Source organism: Babylonia areolata, chromosome 25 (genome assembly GCF_041734735.1).
Source record: "Babylonia areolata isolate BAREFJ2019XMU chromosome 25, ASM4173473v1, whole genome shotgun sequence".
NCBI classification, from domain to species: Eukaryota; Metazoa; Mollusca; class Gastropoda; order Neogastropoda; family Buccinidae; genus Babylonia; species Babylonia areolata.
The window spans coordinates 8,978,471-8,998,341 of NC_134900.1; the positions used below are offsets into that span (position 1 = coordinate 8,978,471).

General features: G+C 39.3%; 1 protein-coding gene across 1 annotated transcript in view; it reads left to right on the forward strand.

Annotated features, from left to right (window-relative positions):
* The window catches only part of LOC143299817 (F-box only protein 7-like), a 10,489-nt gene extending 464 nt beyond the window's left edge, over window positions 1–10,025 (forward strand). The window contains exons 2-11 of the mRNA XM_076613276.1: window positions 520–890; window positions 1,274–1,485; window positions 2,326–2,461; window positions 3,619–3,705; window positions 4,593–4,682; window positions 5,249–5,301; window positions 6,275–6,398; window positions 7,541–7,578; window positions 8,483–8,672; window positions 9,110–10,025. Of these exons, the coding sequence (XP_076469391.1) occupies window positions 520–890; window positions 1,274–1,485; window positions 2,326–2,461; window positions 3,619–3,705; window positions 4,593–4,682; window positions 5,249–5,301; window positions 6,275–6,398; window positions 7,541–7,578; window positions 8,483–8,672; window positions 9,110–9,321 (1,513 nt within the window). The 3' untranslated portion in view covers window positions 9,322–10,025. The remainder of the gene's footprint in view (window positions 1–519; window positions 891–1,273; window positions 1,486–2,325; window positions 2,462–3,618; window positions 3,706–4,592; window positions 4,683–5,248; window positions 5,302–6,274; window positions 6,399–7,540; window positions 7,579–8,482; window positions 8,673–9,109) is intronic.
* The last annotated feature ends 9,846 nt before the right edge of the window (window positions 10,026–19,871 follow it).

Sequence of the window (19,871 nt, forward strand, 5' to 3'; positions counted from 1 at the left end):
AGTGAGTGGAAGGACGTTAAATTTATATATAACTACGTGCGCACGCGCTCACATCGTTCATGCACACACACTTCTGCGTGCACGTTCATGCATACATGAAATACCTATTCATACGAAGGTAATATAAACGAAATTGTTCTCGTGTTTCGCAATGCAGGCATATGATAAAATTCCACCTGTATAGCCTGTAATCCATTCATCTACATATTGCGAGAAATATAATTGAATATGCATGCATCATCAAGAGGGTTTAAAACAAAATAATATTACATTTTGGCGAACATCTGAAAGTGTTGATTTCATGAAAAGAATATTATGCACTTAACCTTTTTTTTTCTTTTTTTGTTGTTGTTAATTTAGATGTATATATACATGCAATTATGTAATTCATAAATGCATGGTCCTTTTTTATTTTAGCTTTATCAACAAAACAAATTTATTTAAACTTGAGTTCCTGTTAATTGGAAGGAGGTTTAAAAACAACAACAACAAGTCTTTGTTCTTTGATTTTGTGTGCAGTCCTTTCAGTCTGAGCCTGAACAAGAAAGACACTTTGACAGGAGAGGACCTCACCTTGTCCCAGTTAGGCATTGTTGCTGGAGACTTGATTTTTGTCCTTTGCCAGGATCCCTCCCTCCCCAACAACCACAACAACAGCACCCCTAGCAGCAATACCACCACCCCCTCCCCATCCATCTCCTCCAGCAGCTGTTCCAACAGAGATGTTGCTCAGGGCACTGATGGGGCTGATAGTGGTCATGTGATATGTACTGAAGGGGGGACAATTGGCAGGATTGAGACAGATCAGCAGACTGTGGAACCAGTGTCACAAATAGTGTCTGAGGGGAAATCTGTTGGTGATGAGGAGGATTTGGCTGCTGCTACTACTTGTAAGTATTTTGTTGTTGTTGTTTATTTTGATTAATTATGTCTAGTTTTCAAAATATTTAATCCTCTGATCATGCACAGTGTTACAGGTGTAATTTGTTCACATGGAGCATAAGAACTAAAGAAGAATTATAGATGATATATGATATGTATGTCTACTTGTTACTTGATGTACACATTGATGAAATCTAGTCAATATTTGGTGACATTCTTCAGATTCTTGTCTGTGAAACTGTTCAAAGATAAAATGATATTTACATTCAGTGGCATGCTTTTATGAAAATGTATCCTTTGATCAAATGATGTTAACATTCATTGGCAAGCTTGTTAATGGATGTCTCCTGTGATAAGACCGTATTTTCTATTGATTGATGCTTCCACATAGCCTCCAGTGAACCCATGTCACCTTGTCCCTTGGAGGACCCAGAAGTAAACCGCTGCCTGCAAGAGCCCTTGCTGTGCCGGGAGTCGACACCCAATTGTGTGCCAGCACTCTTGCGAGACCTGTTTAGCAGGGCAGCCTGTAGGGGTGCAACAGACGCTGTGTGGGTGGTGGTCCATACACTGATGCTGGAAGTGGGGTTCAGACCTCGGCAGGTAAGAACAGTGGTGCGGTATTGTGCTGATCTTATGAAAGAAAGGTGTATTTTTGTGTCATGCGACATGTCAAGCTGATGATGATTAAACTGTTTATACTTTCTTGTTGTGTTATATTTTGTATTACACTTTAGGCATAGCAGATTTTGCATAAAATCCGGGCTGATCTTTCTGGAGGGTAGTTTGGGAGAGCATGTCACTATTATCAGGTGTCATCCTTTTCTTTCTCTTTTTTTGTTTAGTTTTTGTTTTACCTGTCTGTATTATATGTGTTATTTCTATGTTTTTTCTAAAGTATTTTGCCTTTGACAACTCAATTTTTACCATGGTTTTTTTATGTGCATATGGTATATGATGGACACAGGACCATGGTATATTGTCTCATCTAAAAGACAAATACCAAGGTCTGATGGAGGAGGGAGTAAAAGTCCCACAATTGAGTCTTGTTTACACACTTTCTGTTGGGGTGCTTTGCCACATTAAAAACACCACTGTTTCAGATGGTAATGATGACAATAACTTGAAATCATCAATGCTGTTGCAGTTTGTGAATAACTTTATGAGGAGGATAATAACAGTGATGATGATAATGAACCTGGCAATAAATGATAACGATTGAAAAGTTTTTGTTGGTGGAATGCAATGAGAAAAGCGCATGCAAAGATGTTAGATTCATAGTTACATGCAAACATGCTGAGAGGAAATCCTTGAATATTGTGGATTTGTGTGCATGCATGTATATTTGTGTATGTCTGTATATCTGCAAAAGATGTATATATGAATGTATATGCATTTATGTGACTGTGCAGCAATTTTTGTGTTTGTTGTTGTTCATGACAGGATGAGGACTTTTCTCTGGGGTCAGGATGGAACAGCCATGGTTTCTACAAACAGGAGTATCGTCACCTGTGTGTGAATGCTGAGCATAGCTGTTCCCTGATTGGGGTACCCATGGGACAGATGATCTCTGTGCATGGTAAGGGGATTTGAACTTGTGCTTGTAGGTTTGTGTCACAGCCCTGTCAGCCGGAGACTTTCTTACATGAGTTTTGTACTGTATTGTATTACTCTTTGTCTCAACAGATTTGTTTAAAATTGAAGGTGCTCTCCCCATGAAGAGGGTGTTGCTACAGTCTTTTTCTTTTTTTTCTGCCTGCAAGTTAATTGTTTTCATATCAAAATTGATTACATTACAGAAATTTGTCAGGAACATTTTTCTTAGGTGCAAGCTACACACAGCACCACAGTTAATTTTCTCATCCCAAGTAACTAGTATGTTGGTGGAGGATGCTTTTTTAGCTGATCTTTATGTATGGTTTTTATCTTTATTTCGTTGCAGTGTATTATTTTCTTTTCAAAACAGATTTCAAAGTGTTTGAGCCACTCTCACTGGGGAGAGAGTCTCCCCAAAGTATTCAGTGATCTTTTTTTCTTTGAAATCTAGATCCATACAGGTCTTGTGTGTATTTGTTTACCTGTCAGATTTGGATATTTCTGTGGACTTTTCACCAGGAAAAACTTCCTCAAACCTTTTTGTGTATATTACTTATCATTGTATTGTATTTTTCTATTTTCACAACTAGATTTCTGTGCCTAAAATTACCTGTGTGCTGCACATGAAACCAGTTCCTCATTTCCTCTGACCACCTCTCATCATTTGATGGGAAGGAAACAAACGTGGGGAAAAGACCACTGTCATCTGCATGAACTAATAGTGGAACATAGGATCTTTCTTAAATTTTTTCTCTCTCTCTATTTTTGTTTGTTTGTTTGTTTTGCTGCCTCATCTTCTGCACTGTTTTCAGTGACATTATTCCCATGCAACACATTGTTTGACTCCACTTCGACCACAGCAGCTGATACATAGGGTCTTTCTTCTTGTAGATTTGGGGAGAGAAAGAGAAAGGCTGTTGTCATTTGATGAGTTTCAAACTCATTGTCTTTGTGTGTGTGTGTGTGTGTGTGTGTGTGTGTGTGTGTGTGTGTGTGTGTGTGTGTGTGTGTGTCTCTCTCTCTCTCTCTCTCTCTCCCTCTCTGTCTCTTTCTTTATCATTCCTACCTGTCCTCTACTATTCTGCTGTCCAGATTTTTTTTTCTATTTTAAGAGACTACTTGTCATTTCTCACTGTGCAGGTGTAACCAGTGGAAACCCCCAACTGAAAACAGAACCCCAGACACTGAAGGTGACCGACTATGTGCAGGACAATAATGTCAACCAAGGTAAGCCTATTATTTGTATTGGTGTGTTATTTGTATTGCACAGGATATCATCAGATTGATGTGATGGTTTCCTGGTGCTGGCCTTGTTGTTATTGTTTTCTTCTCAGTATACCTTTCACCCTTCTCATGGCCAGTCCCTTGCCCATTGTATATGTTTGTGTGCCCAAAGGAATAGATGTGTTCGTGTCTAAAGTACCTTGAAATGAAGAGACAATAAACCATTGTTAAGAAGAATAGTACTGGCTTTATTTCTTTCTCTGTATTTTCCCATTCCTCTTGTCTTCTTTGTCATTATCTGTCTCTGTCTGTGATTCTTTATATGCTTAAAAAAACACCCAAAAGAGAGTGTTTTCTGACTGTAAGAAAAAAATGATCTTGCGTAGAGTTTGTTGCAGTCTTTCTCACCAGCTGTCAGCTCCATCTTTCAGTCTTTTCAGCCAGTGATGACCAAGGAGTGACAGTGAAAAGGTAAAAAAGGGCTTGATTAAGAAGTCAACTTAATCAGTCCTGCGCCTGGGTATTACTGTGGCGTCAAAATGAATCTCATTTAAGTTCCTATATATGCACAAACTGCAGTGAAAGGGAACCAACTTCTGCACTGTTTCCACATGTGTCCACATGTCGTTTTTTCCTCATCAGTATGACATGGAAGCCTGTCCAGGCTGTAAACTCCACACGGTTGAATGGGTAAAAAGGGTGCAAGTCAACTGTGTGAATGCAATTGATATCGGAAGTTTTAGTGAGGTGTATTTTCTGCTTGATTATTGTTTGCTGATCTTCCAGGTTGTCTGCGTGTATGATGATACATGAAAGAGAGAGAGAGAGAGAGAGAGAGAAAAGAAGCTTGGTTGGGTTTAGCTTGTGTGTGTGTGTGTTTATCCTTGCAGATGTGTGCAATGTGTACAAAAACTTGGACAGATTGTCACGCATCGTGAAGGATTTGATCTGTCAGCGCTTGATGTCACAGCTTTCTGAAGGTTGGTCTTTGTGTTTATGATTATGTGTGTGTGTGCACGTGTTCATGTATTGTTGTGCAAGTCTTTTACAAGTTAACAGGTGGGTACGTTAATATGTTGTAAAGCATATGTGGATACTTAAGCCCAGGGAAGTGGTGTTTTGTGTGGGTATTGGGGATATATATATATATATATATATATATATACACATACATACATATACACACACAAATAGGTATTTGTATATGTATGTATGGATGTGTGTGTCACGGCATTCCTTACTGTTCTTTACTCATGGAAATATCATGTCAGCACCACAACAATAATTTTAACACCTCTACACTACATTGTGCTATGCTAAACTATGCTAAAGTAATGAAGCAAGTAGTCTGAAAGGAACAAGATAGTTCACTGCCACTTCACTTTTTTTCTTTTTTTGTTTATATATTTCTGCATATGTTTGCAACACTAGGCTAAAGTATTGGAGCAAATAGTCTGGTGGAAACAAGATATTTTAATGCCACCTCACAGTTGTTTTTGCTTAAAAAATTTTTTTGTAAACTTATTTCTGCACATATGTTTTGCAGTGTGTGGTTTTCCTCTCACCTTGGGACTCCTCTCCCTGTCTTATGAACTGAAGGTACTGACTTCATGTCCTGTTGCCTGTTCTCTCTCTCTCTCTCTCTCTCTCTCTCTTCTCTCTGTGCTGACTCTCCCTTGCACTGCTAGACATTATTCTATATACAGTAGACAAGGTGCAGCTTTGAAAGGGTACTGAATGCAAGAGGCTGATAGTCTGATGACCACTGACTTATTCATTTCTGGTTTAAAAAGAAAAAAAAAGCAATACAAAGTGCCTTCACAACAAAGTCGTTTGTTCATTAGCTGATAGAGAATCTGATTCTGAAATGTATGGCAATACATTTTTCAAAAATATAAATCTAGTTACACATACTATGCCATGACCCACTGTGGTAGACTCCGGCAGGGGTCTGATTCCTGTCTTGTGCAAACTACTACCTTTCTCATGTGGAGAAATCAAAAGCAGATGTGGCTAGTGACCTCCCTTAAATATAGCCTCCTCTCGGAGTGCCTGTGCAGTGCTGTCTTTTGACGGCATTTAACTGTAACCAGTGGAGCATGCAGGAAACAGAAGAAGTGGGGAGGATGGGAAGGTATTTACTGTGGGTCACAGTTCGTATGTTTGATTCAACATAATTTTAGGACAAAAATTCCTTTTGTCCTTTTGTTTAACTGTGTATCAGTTATCAAGGCTTTATTTGACCTTGATATGTTTTCATTATCTTCAACTTGATTTTTTGAAACCTAACATAATCTGCATTATTTTGGTCAGGAGTTCCTGTTTTGCAATGTATTGATTCTGATTTTGTTGGTCGAGGAAGATTTGAAAAATTTGAAATCTGATCATCTGTAAGTTTGTGCCCGTTTAAACTGAAGGATAAATAGGGAATCAAAAACTGATCGGGAAGTTAAAAAAGCACAAGAAAGTATGAACAGTAATCGTATGTACCCCAAGAAACAACCACCATAAAACAATATCAGTGTATGTGGTTTCAAAACCCTGAAGAAGTGACCCACCTTTATGTCAACAGTTGAAGGTGCTGAGTTACCTACCTGCCAGCAGTGTGAGTAAAGTGGGGCAGGCGTGTCGGGATTTGAATGTCACCTACAGAGATCCCTGGCTGTGGAGACGACTCTACCTACGGGAGTTTGGACGTGAGGACTTGAGGGTTTCCTCCCTTTTGTTGACCTGTCTCTCTCCCTCTCTGAAATGCTTTTTTTCTCTTCTTTTTTTTTTTTTTTTGATCGGTTTTATTTTAAATCTTTTTCTTTTTAATGGAAACGATAGGAATCATATGAAATATATTGATATAGTTGCTCTGTCCATTTGTCACTACTTTTTTTTTTTTTTTTTTGCAATTATTAACATCTTGACTTTTTTGCACTGATCAACAACAAACAAAAAAAACAAAGAAAACCCAATAACAACCGCAAAGCAATTGTCCATGATTAAGGTAACATACAGACAGAGAATTGTACATGAGAGAGAGAGAGAGAGAGAGAGAGAGAGAGAGAGAGTTGATATTGTTTCTTTCTTTTTGACCTATTAAAAAAAACAACCAGAAACATTTTGATTTTTCTTGGTTGGTGTGTATCTGAGTAACTGTGAATGATCATTTATACATTTTGTGTTTGCATGTAAAAAGCTGGAAACTACGGCACACAGATTGGGACAGCACATATGAAATACATTATCTATCAACATGAAAAGAGGATAGAAATATTGAGGTATTTCACAGAATACTTTGTAGCAGGATTATAGGATAGAAATATTGAGGTATTTCACAGAATACTTTGTAGCAGGATTATAGGATAGAAATATTGAGATATTTCACAGAATGCTTTGTAGCTGGATTAATTTTCTAACTGATTATTGCATTAAATAGTGTTTTATCAAGTCTTGCTTGATATTTTGTACTTTCAGAACTCTTGTTTGGAAAATTTATCTTTGCATGAATATTACTTATCTCATATGAATGTGTTTGTAGTCACGTTTACTCGACACTTTTTCTGAGCCCAGATTGGATGAATGGATGTAGCAGGTAAACATTTTATGTGCATAATTTGACAGTTCTGTTTGTAGTTCATTGATTTTGTTTCAAATGAATGTTCAACAAAATTTTGTGAACACATATCTGGTTGGTAAACAGCCAACAAAATGTCTATATTGTTTTGACGAAAAAGGCAATTAAGAAACTTATTCTGTAAACAAAAAAATAAAAAAAGGATTAAGGAGATATAAACACTGCTTTACAGTTCTAAAGACATGAGCAACAACAGAAGTGTTGTGTGTGCAGAGAATGGAGACAATAGCCTCAACAAGAACTGGTACCAGGTGAGTGATCTCTGTGCCAGCTCCTTTCTGCACGGTCTTGCTTTACCATTTCCTCTTTATCATAAAATCTTTATTCTTGAGTAATAAAGTTTTTGAATCTGGAATCTGGAATCTTTCAGTTGATAGACTCTTGGTTTGCTTGTTCTTTTATAACCTTTGTTTCTCACCATCTTATCTGCATGTCATTTTGATCGTTTATTTGTGTGTGTATGCAAATATTTTAAACAAAATCTTTCAATTTAGTTATTTGTTAGACTTATTACTTTTATTCAGTTAATCTATCATCACCAGAATAGTCAGTAATGTTTTTAAAATACTCTATCATTCATTTATTTGTCAGATTTTGTTATTTTCATTCAGTTGATCTTCATGAAATTAGTCAATGTTGTTGTGTGTTGGAACATATTCTGTTAGTAAAGTATCATCTGTTCAGTTATCCTCCAGAAACATGACGTTGCCCTCTGTACATGCTTGTGTGTGTTTGAACATATCCTATCATTCATGTGTTTGTGGGATTTATCACCTGCATTAAGTTATCCTCTGTGAGCATGACATTGCCCAGTGTCCATGCCTGTGTGTGTTTGAACATTATCATTCATGTGTTTGTGGGATTTATTTATCACCTGTGTTAGGCTATCCTCTGTAAGCATGACATTGGCCACTGTACGTGCATGCATGTGTTTGAACATTATCATTCATGTTATGATGAGATTCATTTATCACCTGTGTTAAGTTAATCTCCATAAATGTGACACTGCCTACTGTACACGCGTACATGCCTGCATGTGTTTGAACGTTATCATTCATGTGTTTGTGAGATTAATTTACCACCTGTATCAAGTTAACTCTCCATAAACGTGACACTGCCCACTGTACATGCTGCCTGTGCTGACACCCTCCCCAGCTGTACAAAGACGCCTACCAGTGGCGGAAGGAGCGACGCAGGTTGTCCCGTCACCGCCAGCAGCAGATGATGATGCACATCCCTCCCTGGCTGAACCCCCCTCCTAGCCACTTCTCTCCCCTTGTTCCTCCGCCCTTCACGGGGGGCATCCTTGGGGGCGACTATGACTTGAATCCAGAGTTTGCTTCTTGTCAGTACAAGGCTTTTTTTTCATGTTTCTTATTATTAGTAGTAGTAATTTTTGTTGATTATGGTTAATATTTAATTTTGATTTTATTTTATATTTAAGTACTTTTTTTATGTTTATTAACTATTTTTTCATGTTCAGCATAAAAAAGTTCTTTTAGTACGGTTTGAATCTGTTCAATTTGAAGTTAATTAGATTTGATATTAAAATCTAAGTTTGTATGCACCTTCACTTTATAAAAAATTTTATCTTTGCATTTATCACCGTGCCTGATGCATGCAGACATGTACACACACACTCTTTCTCACTTACTTGTGTACAAACACTCACGCACACACACACACACACACACACACACACACACACACACGTCTTATCATGCACATGACTCTCCAGCTCACACAAGCACACAGAGTAAACTGTTGTGTTTCTTCTTCCAGCCATCCCCCATCCTCTCGGGGGACAGCCGCAAGGTCCAAACCCTTTCCTTCCCCAGGCACCAGGGGCCCCCTTCCTGCCCCGCCCTCGCTTTGACGACCCCTTCGGTCCAGGCGCCAGCCCTGGAAATCCCTTCATGACACTAGGGGGCGCCGGTTCACGCAACTCCCGTACGTCGCCATTCTCTTCTCAGGGCGGCCACCGCTTTTTCTGAACCTTACAGTGTTGCTGAGCTCATCTGGTGAGGTTGTATTGTTGGGTGACGTTTGTGGTCTGTGAGCCTGGAAAAGTTGGATTGGTGACTGCTGCTGCTGCTTCTGCTGGTGTTCTGGTGAGTGTGTGTGATGGTGACAGGTGAAAAAAAAGAAGGCTGCATCTTCAGCAGTTCGAAGAGATGAATCACTTGTGCTCGGCTTGCTTTTGACTTTTTTCTTTCATTTTTAATGGAAGTAATTTCAGTCAACGCTGAACTTAATGTTTTTTTTTTTTTTTTTTTTTTTTTTTTTTTAATGGAAGTGATTCCATTCAACAATGAAAATCTACAGCCAATTTGTCAATAAAATTTCTTTTTACATTTGGAGACAAAATGGAATTGTGTCCATCATGTGTGTGGGTGTGCAGTGTTCATTCTGGAGCAAAAACGGCATGGATCATTTTACCTGTCTGTGGGTACATATCATGTTTGTATGGGTCATTGCTATTTCATCTGGCACGCTGTGATTCACCATTCAAACTGATATTGTCTGACAAGCGTGTCTATGGTGTGCATATGTCTGTGTAAGCACATCTATGCACACACGAACTCCCAAAGTGGTGTGGAAATCTTTAGTAAAAAGTGTGGTTTATTGAATACTTACAGATATTATGAACCCATTTTGATAATCCAGCTGATTGTTCCAGTCACAGCAGCTGCACATGCACACACCCTCTGCATCCTTCCTGCCTGGCCTCCACCCCTCCACCCCTCCCCCATAGGAGCGAACACATACATGTGCATGCATGAAAAAAATAAAGTCAGGCAGACATCAGTTCATATGTTTTGTATGTTTGCATGCATGCATGGACTTACATTTATGCAGAATTACACACATATACACACACACACACACACACTCTCTCTCTCTCTCTTTCTCTCTCTCTCACATACACATGCATATGTTTTATACAAACTTTGTTCTGGAACTACACTTCTGTATACTTCATAAGATGTCTAATAAATAAATATTCATAAAGAATTAATCCAGTGAAATACAACATTGTGCAACTTGTATACACTCACTCTCTATTAGATTTTCATGTGAATACAGAGTTGTACATCATGCCTATCACTGTTTTGATGGGCCTGTACAGCTGGATCTGTCCACTCCACTTTACACATACCACTTTTCTTGTCATCTTTGTTCTTCAAGTGAAAAGCTTTTGAAACCCCAAACATGTAAAAGGAAGACTGGGGAACGTGGGTTTAGTTTCACTGCACCAAACATTTGGAACTACCATCCCATCTGCATATCACTACGACTCATAATGAATTTAGATTCAATCTCAAGACACATTTTTATTTGACCAAGCGAAAATCCCTCAGTTATGTTACAGTTGGATGGTTGTGGGCAAGTGTGTGGTGCAAAACCATAGTTCATATTATGTGAATGGAGAGCGTAAAACAGACTGAATTACATCATGCAAGATTACGCACTGTATGAAAAGTATTTAGTAGCTCTTATAGAATATGTTATGAGCTTTGCGGAATCTGTTGATGTTAATGCACATTAAAGTAAAGAACCTCCCGAGGGGAAGTCATCCAGGGGTGGCAGGTCTGGTGAGTCATCTCCCTTGTGGAGGACATGGAGAGAAGCTGAGTGCCCTTTGAAGTTATTTAAAATTGGTCCTGCCCCACTTTCACAGCACTGAAGTGTTCTCGCTTTCACAGCCAGCTCAGGTCTTATGCGTCCCCCACAAATGACAGGACTATCACTTACTATGGTTGTTATCCAACACTGCAACTGCCATTTATGGGGAACCAGAGAGATGCTGATTCAAGGGCCTCTTGGACTTGGTATGATTTTGTCTTTCCCCTGTTTTGTTTGATTGGACTTACAGTTTATTCCAAACCAAGCCATTTCCTTGAGCAGTACTTTATCATTTCAGCTCAGTTGAAGCTTAGTTGTTACTGCAACAATCTCTGCAGAATAATAGTCTTTTTTTTATATCTTTGATAGAGTGGGAAAATATATTCCTTTTTTTTTTTACTCGTATTACGTTTGGTTTAATGTATGTAATCAGTATGTATGTGTGTTCATCAAACTTGGTATTGTGACTAGTGACTGGCTAAGGTGAGAGCATGGCAGTCATCAAAAATCAAGGTTATAGGTTAAAGGCCAAGGTCATAACATGGTGTGCCAATCTTTGAATTTGGGACAGTGGTGGAAAGAGCAAAAGCCCTGTATGGAGTCAAGGTCAGGGGTCAGAGTTCAAAGTGACAAATGGCATAATGGAATTTGAATGGATGTATAAATATCAGAAGAAAAGAAGCAGTCAACATAAATGCTAGCTGTGTCCAAGTTTTCAGTTTTATTAAACCCTCATTGTAGACTTTGGCATCCATCAGCTGGAAGTTATTGGGATCAACGTAATAAGAAATGCAAGAGGGAAGGCACTGAAGTTAACACTAACATGTCGCATCCACAAAATCCACCACTACAACTTTACAATGAAACCAAATTTTCTCCTCGCAAGACTGATGACTGCCAAAGAACTGGTCTTCATGTACTTTGTGTGCAGTCATAGTATAAATCCTTTGTTGGGAACCCATGAAGAAGCAGAGCACCCTTTGGTGTTACTGAATCTTTTTACCTCTTCCTGGAGCACCCTTTGGTGTTACTGAATCTTTTTACCTCTTCCCGGAGCACCCTTTGGTGTTACTGAATCTTTTTACCTCTTCCCAGAGCACCCTTTGGTGTTACTGAATCTTTTTACCTCTTTCTGGAGCACCCTTTGGTGTTACTGAATCTTTTTACCTCTTCCTGTGCCACCCTTTGGTGTTACTGAATCTTTTTACCTCTTCCTGGAGCACCCTTTGGTGTTACTGAATCTTTTTACCTCTTCCTGGAGCACCCTTTGGTGTTACTGAATCTTTTTACCTCTTTCCGGAGCACCCTTTGGTGTTACTGAATCTTTTTACCTCTTTCCGGAGCACCCTTTGGTGTTACTGAATCTTTTTACCTCTTCCTGGAGCACCCTTTGGTGTTACTGAATCTTTTTACCTCTTTCCGGAGCACCCTTTGGTGTTACTGAATCTTTTTACCTCTTTCTGGAGCACCCTTTGGTGTTACTGAATCTTTTTACCTCTTCCTGGAGCACCCTTTGGTGTTACTGAATCTTTTTACCTCTTTCTGGAGCACCCTTTGGTGTTACTGAATCTTTTTACCTCTTTCTGGAGCACCCTTTGGTGTTACTGAACCTTTACTGAATCTTTACTGAATCTTTACTGAATCTTTACCTTTTCCTGGAGCACCCTTTGGTGTTACTGAACCTTTACTGAATCTTTACCTTTTTCCAGAACACCCTTTGGTGTTACTGAATCTTTACTGAATCTTTACCTTTTCTCAGAGCACCCTTTGGTGTTACTGAATCTTTATTGAATCTTTACCTCTTCCTGGAGCACCCTTTGGTGTTACTGAATCTTTACTGAATCTTTACCTTTTCTCAGAGCACCCTTTGGTGTTACTGAATCTTTATTGAATCTTTACCTTTTCCTGGAGCACGCTTTGGTGTTACTGAGTCTTTGTACCTCTTCCCGGAGCACAAGTGGATTGTATGTGTTCAAGGTGTCAGTCAACTCCAGTCATCATTCTGTCAGGTAACTGGAGTTGATTGAAGGTTGATGGAGTCACTTTTTGCATCATTTGTCTTTGCCACAGATCAAGAGAAGGGGACTTGAAAGATTAGATAAGACTCCAGTTACCAAATTTCTCCAGTTGGAGATAATAAAGTTATTCTTATCTTATCTTATCTTCCTTAAAGTTGAAGTTTGATCAAAGTTCTTTTACCCTGTAGCAGGGTACCACTTCTGAATTATGATTCAGCATGTGAACCAGCTGCTGGGCTATCAGTTCGTGCTTAGCTTGTCTGTTGAACAGCCATACATATACAAGAGGTAAAATGATACTTTCTGCTCTTTCAGTCTTGACTCGCAATATCCTTTGTGCACTTCTATTTTCATTGTGAACTGGGGAAGAAATTTCACAGGATGTGCTGCATTTCTCTCGGAATCCAGACCTGTGTAAGCAAACAAGGATGAGTGCTCCACTAAGGGTTTACTTCAGCTAAAGCAGGAAGCTTTATTATTGAATGCTCGTGGAAACATTGTGAGTCTTGTTATTACCTAGTCTCTGTTGTGTGTGTGTGTGTGTGGAGCAGTAGTATAGAAACCAAACTTAGAAGGATGGTGGAAATGGATAAGATCTTTTTTTTATGGTAATGTGGCAAGCAGGGTGAGAGGTCAAAGTGATTTTACTGGGCAAAGTATGAAAGTTTTATAGGGCTTGTCTCTGAAATGCAGTTTTCATCACACTTGATGTAATAACTTTCCATGTGTACAACACACTTCTTTTTGACATTTAAGGTAAGTGGTCAAAGGCGAAGGTAGAAAATATCACATGATATTAACATGAAAAGTTATACCATGTATAAGAGTTAAGTCTTTTTAGAAAATATATGATATTGACATAAAAAGTTTACAGGTATGAGTTAAGTCTTTTTAGAAAATATCATATGATATTAACACGAAATGTTTACAAGTATAAGAGTTAAGTATTTTTTTTAGAAAATATCATATGACATTGACTTGAAAAGTTCACAGGTATAAGGGTTAAGTCTTTTTAGAAAATATCGTATGACATTGACATGAAAAGTTTGCAGGTATAAGAGTTAAGTCTTGCATGCAATATTCATCAAATTTGGAACAATGCTTGTTCATGGTGAGGGGAAAAAAATTTGTTGAGAGTCAAAGTAAAGGGTCATGGTTCAAGTTCATAATATGGCATATGAAAAAAAAGAAAAAGAAATGAATGTCAAAGAGTAGTAGAACTTGAGTTTTATACCCAATTTTCACCAAACTTGGTACAGTGATTGAGTATGCTTTGATCGTAAACATCTTAGAAAAGATAAGGTCAAAGATATAGGTCACAAAGGTGTGCAGTTAGAAGTGTCCACTCTCAGGGTATGGTCCTGCAGACCTTGTCTCTTTTGTCTGCAATAAAGGGGAACAATTAGCTGGTGATGTTGATTCAGTATGACGGATAAAACTTGACACCTGACAGTGAAGAAGAGTATCACTATGGTTGACAAATGATGGCAAGTAATATCTTTAGCATAATATTTATTTTCACTTAACTTGTATTGCTGTAGAATGTTAGCTTTATTTTATTGATTTGAATTTGCATTCGACAAACTATATGGTCTTTTCTGTTTATTAAACTATTTGCATATCACATTTGAATGAGAGAAAAAATGAGACCCCAAAATAAGAAAAAGAAAAAAAAAGAAGAAAAAGCAGAACATGGAATAACTCAATTTTTTGTTCAGATATTTATTAACTAAACAAACAAACACACACACACACACACATGCACACACATGCACACACATATGTGCTCACACACTAACACATACACATACACACAAGGAGACAAAGAGATTTTTTTGTATTGCACCTGTGTTCAAAGACATGGGAAATTGTGGCGCTGTTTTTCATTTACTCATACTTGCACACCACTGCATATTGCATTGTGCACACACGCATACATATGCTATATCCAAGAAGCTTGAAAATGAATATGTAAAATGTTGGAAACAGAAACATGACAGTTCATCTAAATTAGAATTTTACAAGAACGCTGTGACAAATTATAAAATTGAACCGTATTTAAAGAATACAGCAAATACACAACACAGGAAAGCACTGACCATGTTACGAATCAGCGCCCATGACTTACAAATCGAACAGGGAAGATATAAAAATACACCAAAAGAACAAAGACTGTGTGATACTTGTAACAGTTTAGAAGATGAGATTCACCTTTTAGGCAATTGTGTAAAGTACAATACTTACAGACACAGATTCCTAATCGATATATGTCGTCCAAATGCAAAGCCTTGTGAATTTATCCTTCTAACAGAAATACAGCCAAGGCTGGCGAAATTTGTTCATGAATGTTTCTCTTCTTAATATGCTCATGTTTATGTTTCAGTGTGTCCTATAAACTTTAAGGTTTTATGACAGTAAAAAGTATTCTATTGTATTCTATTCTCTCTCTCTCTCTCTCTCTAGATCAGTAATGATGGGAGGTTCTGAAGATAAACGCAGCTTCGCAGTGTATCCCAGTCAGCTGTTTGGGCAGGCAGTTGGCAGTGTCTTGACACCCATGCTGGCTGGTCCTGAAGAGTTGAGGTCGGCTGGGGAGAGTGAAGTGGTTTAGAGGTTACATTTGATCTTGCCCCAGTTTTGTTCGATTCCCCCCCCCCCTCCTCCCTCCCCGCCCCCCTCCACACACACACACCCCGTAACCCCCCCCTCCCCCATCTATAGCTGTTTCCTTTCACGGTTCGTTTTCACTTTTACTCCCAAATGTAAGATGGCTGAAGGAACGCTAACATGGAGTCGATAGTGAGAATTATGACAGCAGACTGGGGGGGAACTGTTTTTGCATTGCTTTCAGTGTTCTGTTGTGTATTGGCCAAAACAATAGGTATATGTTGTGTGTGGCAAAACAACGTTTGTCTCCGATCCAACAATCTATAATCAGTGAATCGTGTATTCAGCTATCTACCTAGAGACCTTTGGCTTGCTTGCATGCGTATTGGCATACACACACACGTAACGTTCACACACACGCACGCACGCGCACGAACGCACGTACACACATATATGCACACAGACACACACGTACGCGCGTGTGTCACAATCAGGTACACGACGACGCATGACGACGACTATTGCAGTTTGCTGTAAAACCCTTTCTTTATGATGCCTAAGCGAGATGCACAAATGAAAAAAAAGATCACTCTGTGCACAACGCCTACGCAACATCTTTCAGGGTCGTCATCTCGATCACATCTGACGTCAGCCATGTCGTAATGTAGACGTCATCAGTTTGCAGAGAAGGAATACCTTTGGTGCCCGTGATTTTCCTTGCAAGTGAAAAGACAAGCGAATAAGAACAGTCAGATAGTTCACTGTAAATAAAGTTTGTATGACAACGCCAAGGAAATGAAAGTAAGCTTTTGAGAGACAGAATTGAAAATGTATTGAATTGTAAAATCAATAGACCACAAGGGAAGGAAAGGCATCCGTGCCGCAGCAACACACACACACACACACACACTGATATGATTGTGTGTGTGCTCTATGCCATTCAGATTTTCCTAGAGGTATGTAGAAAGTAAACAAGATACTATGATGGTAACAATCACTGTGCAATGGCTGTAGGTTATGAATGGTTGCTGGAAAACAGAGAGGGGGCGAGAGAGGTTTGTTGGGAGAGGAAGGTGGGGGATAAACAGAGATCTTTAACAATGATAAATGATAATACAAAGTGTGAACAGCTGAGAGAAATCTGTACTACAGAAGAAATCCGTAGCATTTTGCATTTTATCTTTTTATGTGAGCTTTTTAGGCCCCCCACCTCTCCCATTTATATATATATATATATATTATGATGAGCTAAATCGGTTTTTTTTGTTTTTTTTCCCTTATAAAGGGCACTTTTGGCCTTCGCATCCATCCTGGAGAACCCCTCATGTCGAAAAGAACATGATGTTATTTCCAATTCGGGACCCTGCCCTAGTGACGAACTGTTTTCAGATTGATTGTTTGATTGGATTGGATGACCCCAACTAAGGACTCGGCAACCACTTTCTGGACAGCTAAGTGTTTGTGTAAAACTCGCAGCAGCCACTGTCTACGCGTCGCCTATGTGAGTTCCAGTCGCCATGTGGTTAGCGTCAGACTGACGACTATGAGAACTTGGGTTCGAACCACATTAGAGGCATGTCTTTGTCGGATTTTTAGTAGGTTCCTGCACGGCTTTTTCACACCCAGACTTGAGCGTGCTGTTCGAACATTGGGACCGCGCAGTCCTGTGGCATCCACTTCCCAGATGATGTTTTGAAAGCGTTGCTCCTACCGTAGACTGTAGGCGTCTTTGTCTATCATGGCTTGGTAGTATCAGAACATGTCTTGAAAAGAAGGTTAGAGAACAGCCTCGTCACAGAGCCTGAAATATGAATGCATCTTCACGGAGAGATGTATCAACATGGTCGTCCAAAATTCAAAACAAACTCAACGTAAAATACAGAAATGAATATTTGATTGATCTCATATTGTAATACTGTTCGTGCCCTGTTACCTTGAAATGAATATTTGATTGATCTCATATTGTAATACTGTATGTGCCTTGCTACCTTGGTGTCCCTTTCAGGCTGTTGTCTGTGGCAGAATGTGTAGTCTGGTGAAGGTACAGGGACCGTCAGTGGGTAGGCTGGTCTCCACTCCAGGGGATGGAGCTTCGTCAGTCTGGCCCCGCCAGTAAGCAGTAATCGTCAGCATTGGGCTGAATAGAGATGTACCCTCAAAAGTAAAGAAAGGTAGAAGGGCCCATGGCGATTTTACCGTTACATGGACAGTTAATTCCTATTCACTGTGTGAAGGACTGGCGTAGGGAGGTAATTCCTATTCACTGTGTGAAGGACTGGCATAGGAAGGTAATTCCTATTCACTGTGTGAAGGACTGGCATAGGAAGGCACGGCCCAATCCTCTCCTTCCGTCACTTTATCCATCCCCAACCGAAATCAGGTTACCATTCACAATGTATGGAGAAAGGAGAACCGGAGTAAAAAGCCTTACCCAACGACGCACCATCATGCCGAAACGGGGCCTCATCACTGGATCAAAAGTTCAACACCTAATAGATTCGGCCACGGCACCGTTCCATACATAATTATGTCCTGCTTATGTTAATCAGAAAAGGCACCACTGAATTCCGCGGAAGGGACTCGGCAGTAGTACTAGTGTGTGACGTCACTGTGTCCTAACATTGACGTATCCCAGCAGAGACTGCAACCGATCGAGACTGGTTGTGGCCGGATGAGATGACACGAGAGATGGATCCAAGAAAAATTGTGAAAATGACTGCTGTAGATCCGTCGTGTCTATACTTTTCTGTGCGTATATGCTGCACGCCTGCTCACCTTGCATTGAAAAATATATAAACCAAAATGTTTTTTGAGTCGTTGATGCTGGACTATTGCCCAGTCGAATGCAAGCAATTATTGACTCACGGGTCGATGTAACAGACTTATCTCGGAATTTTTCTCAACAAGCACTAGCTGTATTAGAACCAAAATTTGTAGGATGATTTTTTAAAAAAATGTATGAGACCATTCCGATCACCCCCTTTATAATGACGAGTTAAGCTGGATAAGTCATTATTCGAAAAAGAAGAAGAAGAAGAAGCTCAGTCGTGCTCATGTTTTACATCCAGTTTCATCAAACATGGTATACCGAATGGTCATGGTGACAGCATAATCCCTATTGAAACTCAAGGTTAGATTTAGAGCTCAAGGTCACAATATGGCTTAGTTTTGTGACAGGAAAGCTTGTTGGTACAAAATAGACGTGATCTTATTTTTCTATCCTGTTGTTCTTGAGGTCGATTAACTCACTCAGTACGCCCAGTCCTCTCTTCTCCTCTACACAGACCCCTCGAATGTCCAGTGGGTGTCTCTGTGACCCAGCCTTTAGCTTCCGTCGTCAGAATTGTGGTATTCTTTGTCAACATTCACCTCTTCAGTGTAAGAGCCTTCCGCTTGTAATATTTTGATGGTTGTAATTGGGGTGAAACGCTGTTAACGTCGTCTCTTTCGCCGCCTTCGTATGGAGAGAGTTAAGCGGGATTCACTCGTGAGTCTTGAATACCTTGCCATTCTTGTATGATTTTTTTTTTAACCTGATACACTACTTGGTAGCTCAATTCTGCTTCTTTAAAGCCGATGTTGCCGATTTAAGCGTGTCAGTGACAAGTGTGTTTTTGCAGACCAGAAATATTACTGGTCACAAAACAGCCTTGTGGTATACGTGGAGTGACGTTTCTATTCTTCCTGGTTTTTTGTGTGTGTCTTTTTTGTTCGTTTGTTTTTTATGTACATAGAACTGCCTGAAACTCTACGACACTCTTGACTCTTGACTCCATTGCATCCTTCAGATCAGCTTGAAAAGTCTTTTCAATGAACTGCTATTGCACAACATAGCCGCAACATGTTCTAAAGTGTCTGTTCAGAATGAGGTAGAAATACGTCGTGATGAGCTTTTTGTGTATCAAGTTTAGTTCAGTATTCATGACGAAAAATAGATTACTTATCATGTACATGATGTGTTTTTATTGATTTGGCAGTAACAATTTGGGGAATCATACAAAAAAGCATGCCTTAATTCAGACATAATATACGGGAATGACATGACATTTTCAGAACTGTACTCACAGGAACTCACAGGGATTATTCTGTTCAGAAAAGAACTAGCAGCTTCAGACGAAGATAATTAAAATCAGAAATTCAGTAAAATGGAGAAAACTACTAAAACGGTCCAAAGTGACTGCCATAGTTAGCCTTGATGGAAATACATCAATTCATACAGTAGCTGAAACCTTATTATGAGCCTTCGTATTGCACAGGTTCGAGTCCCGAAATACCCCATAGCTGTTGTAATT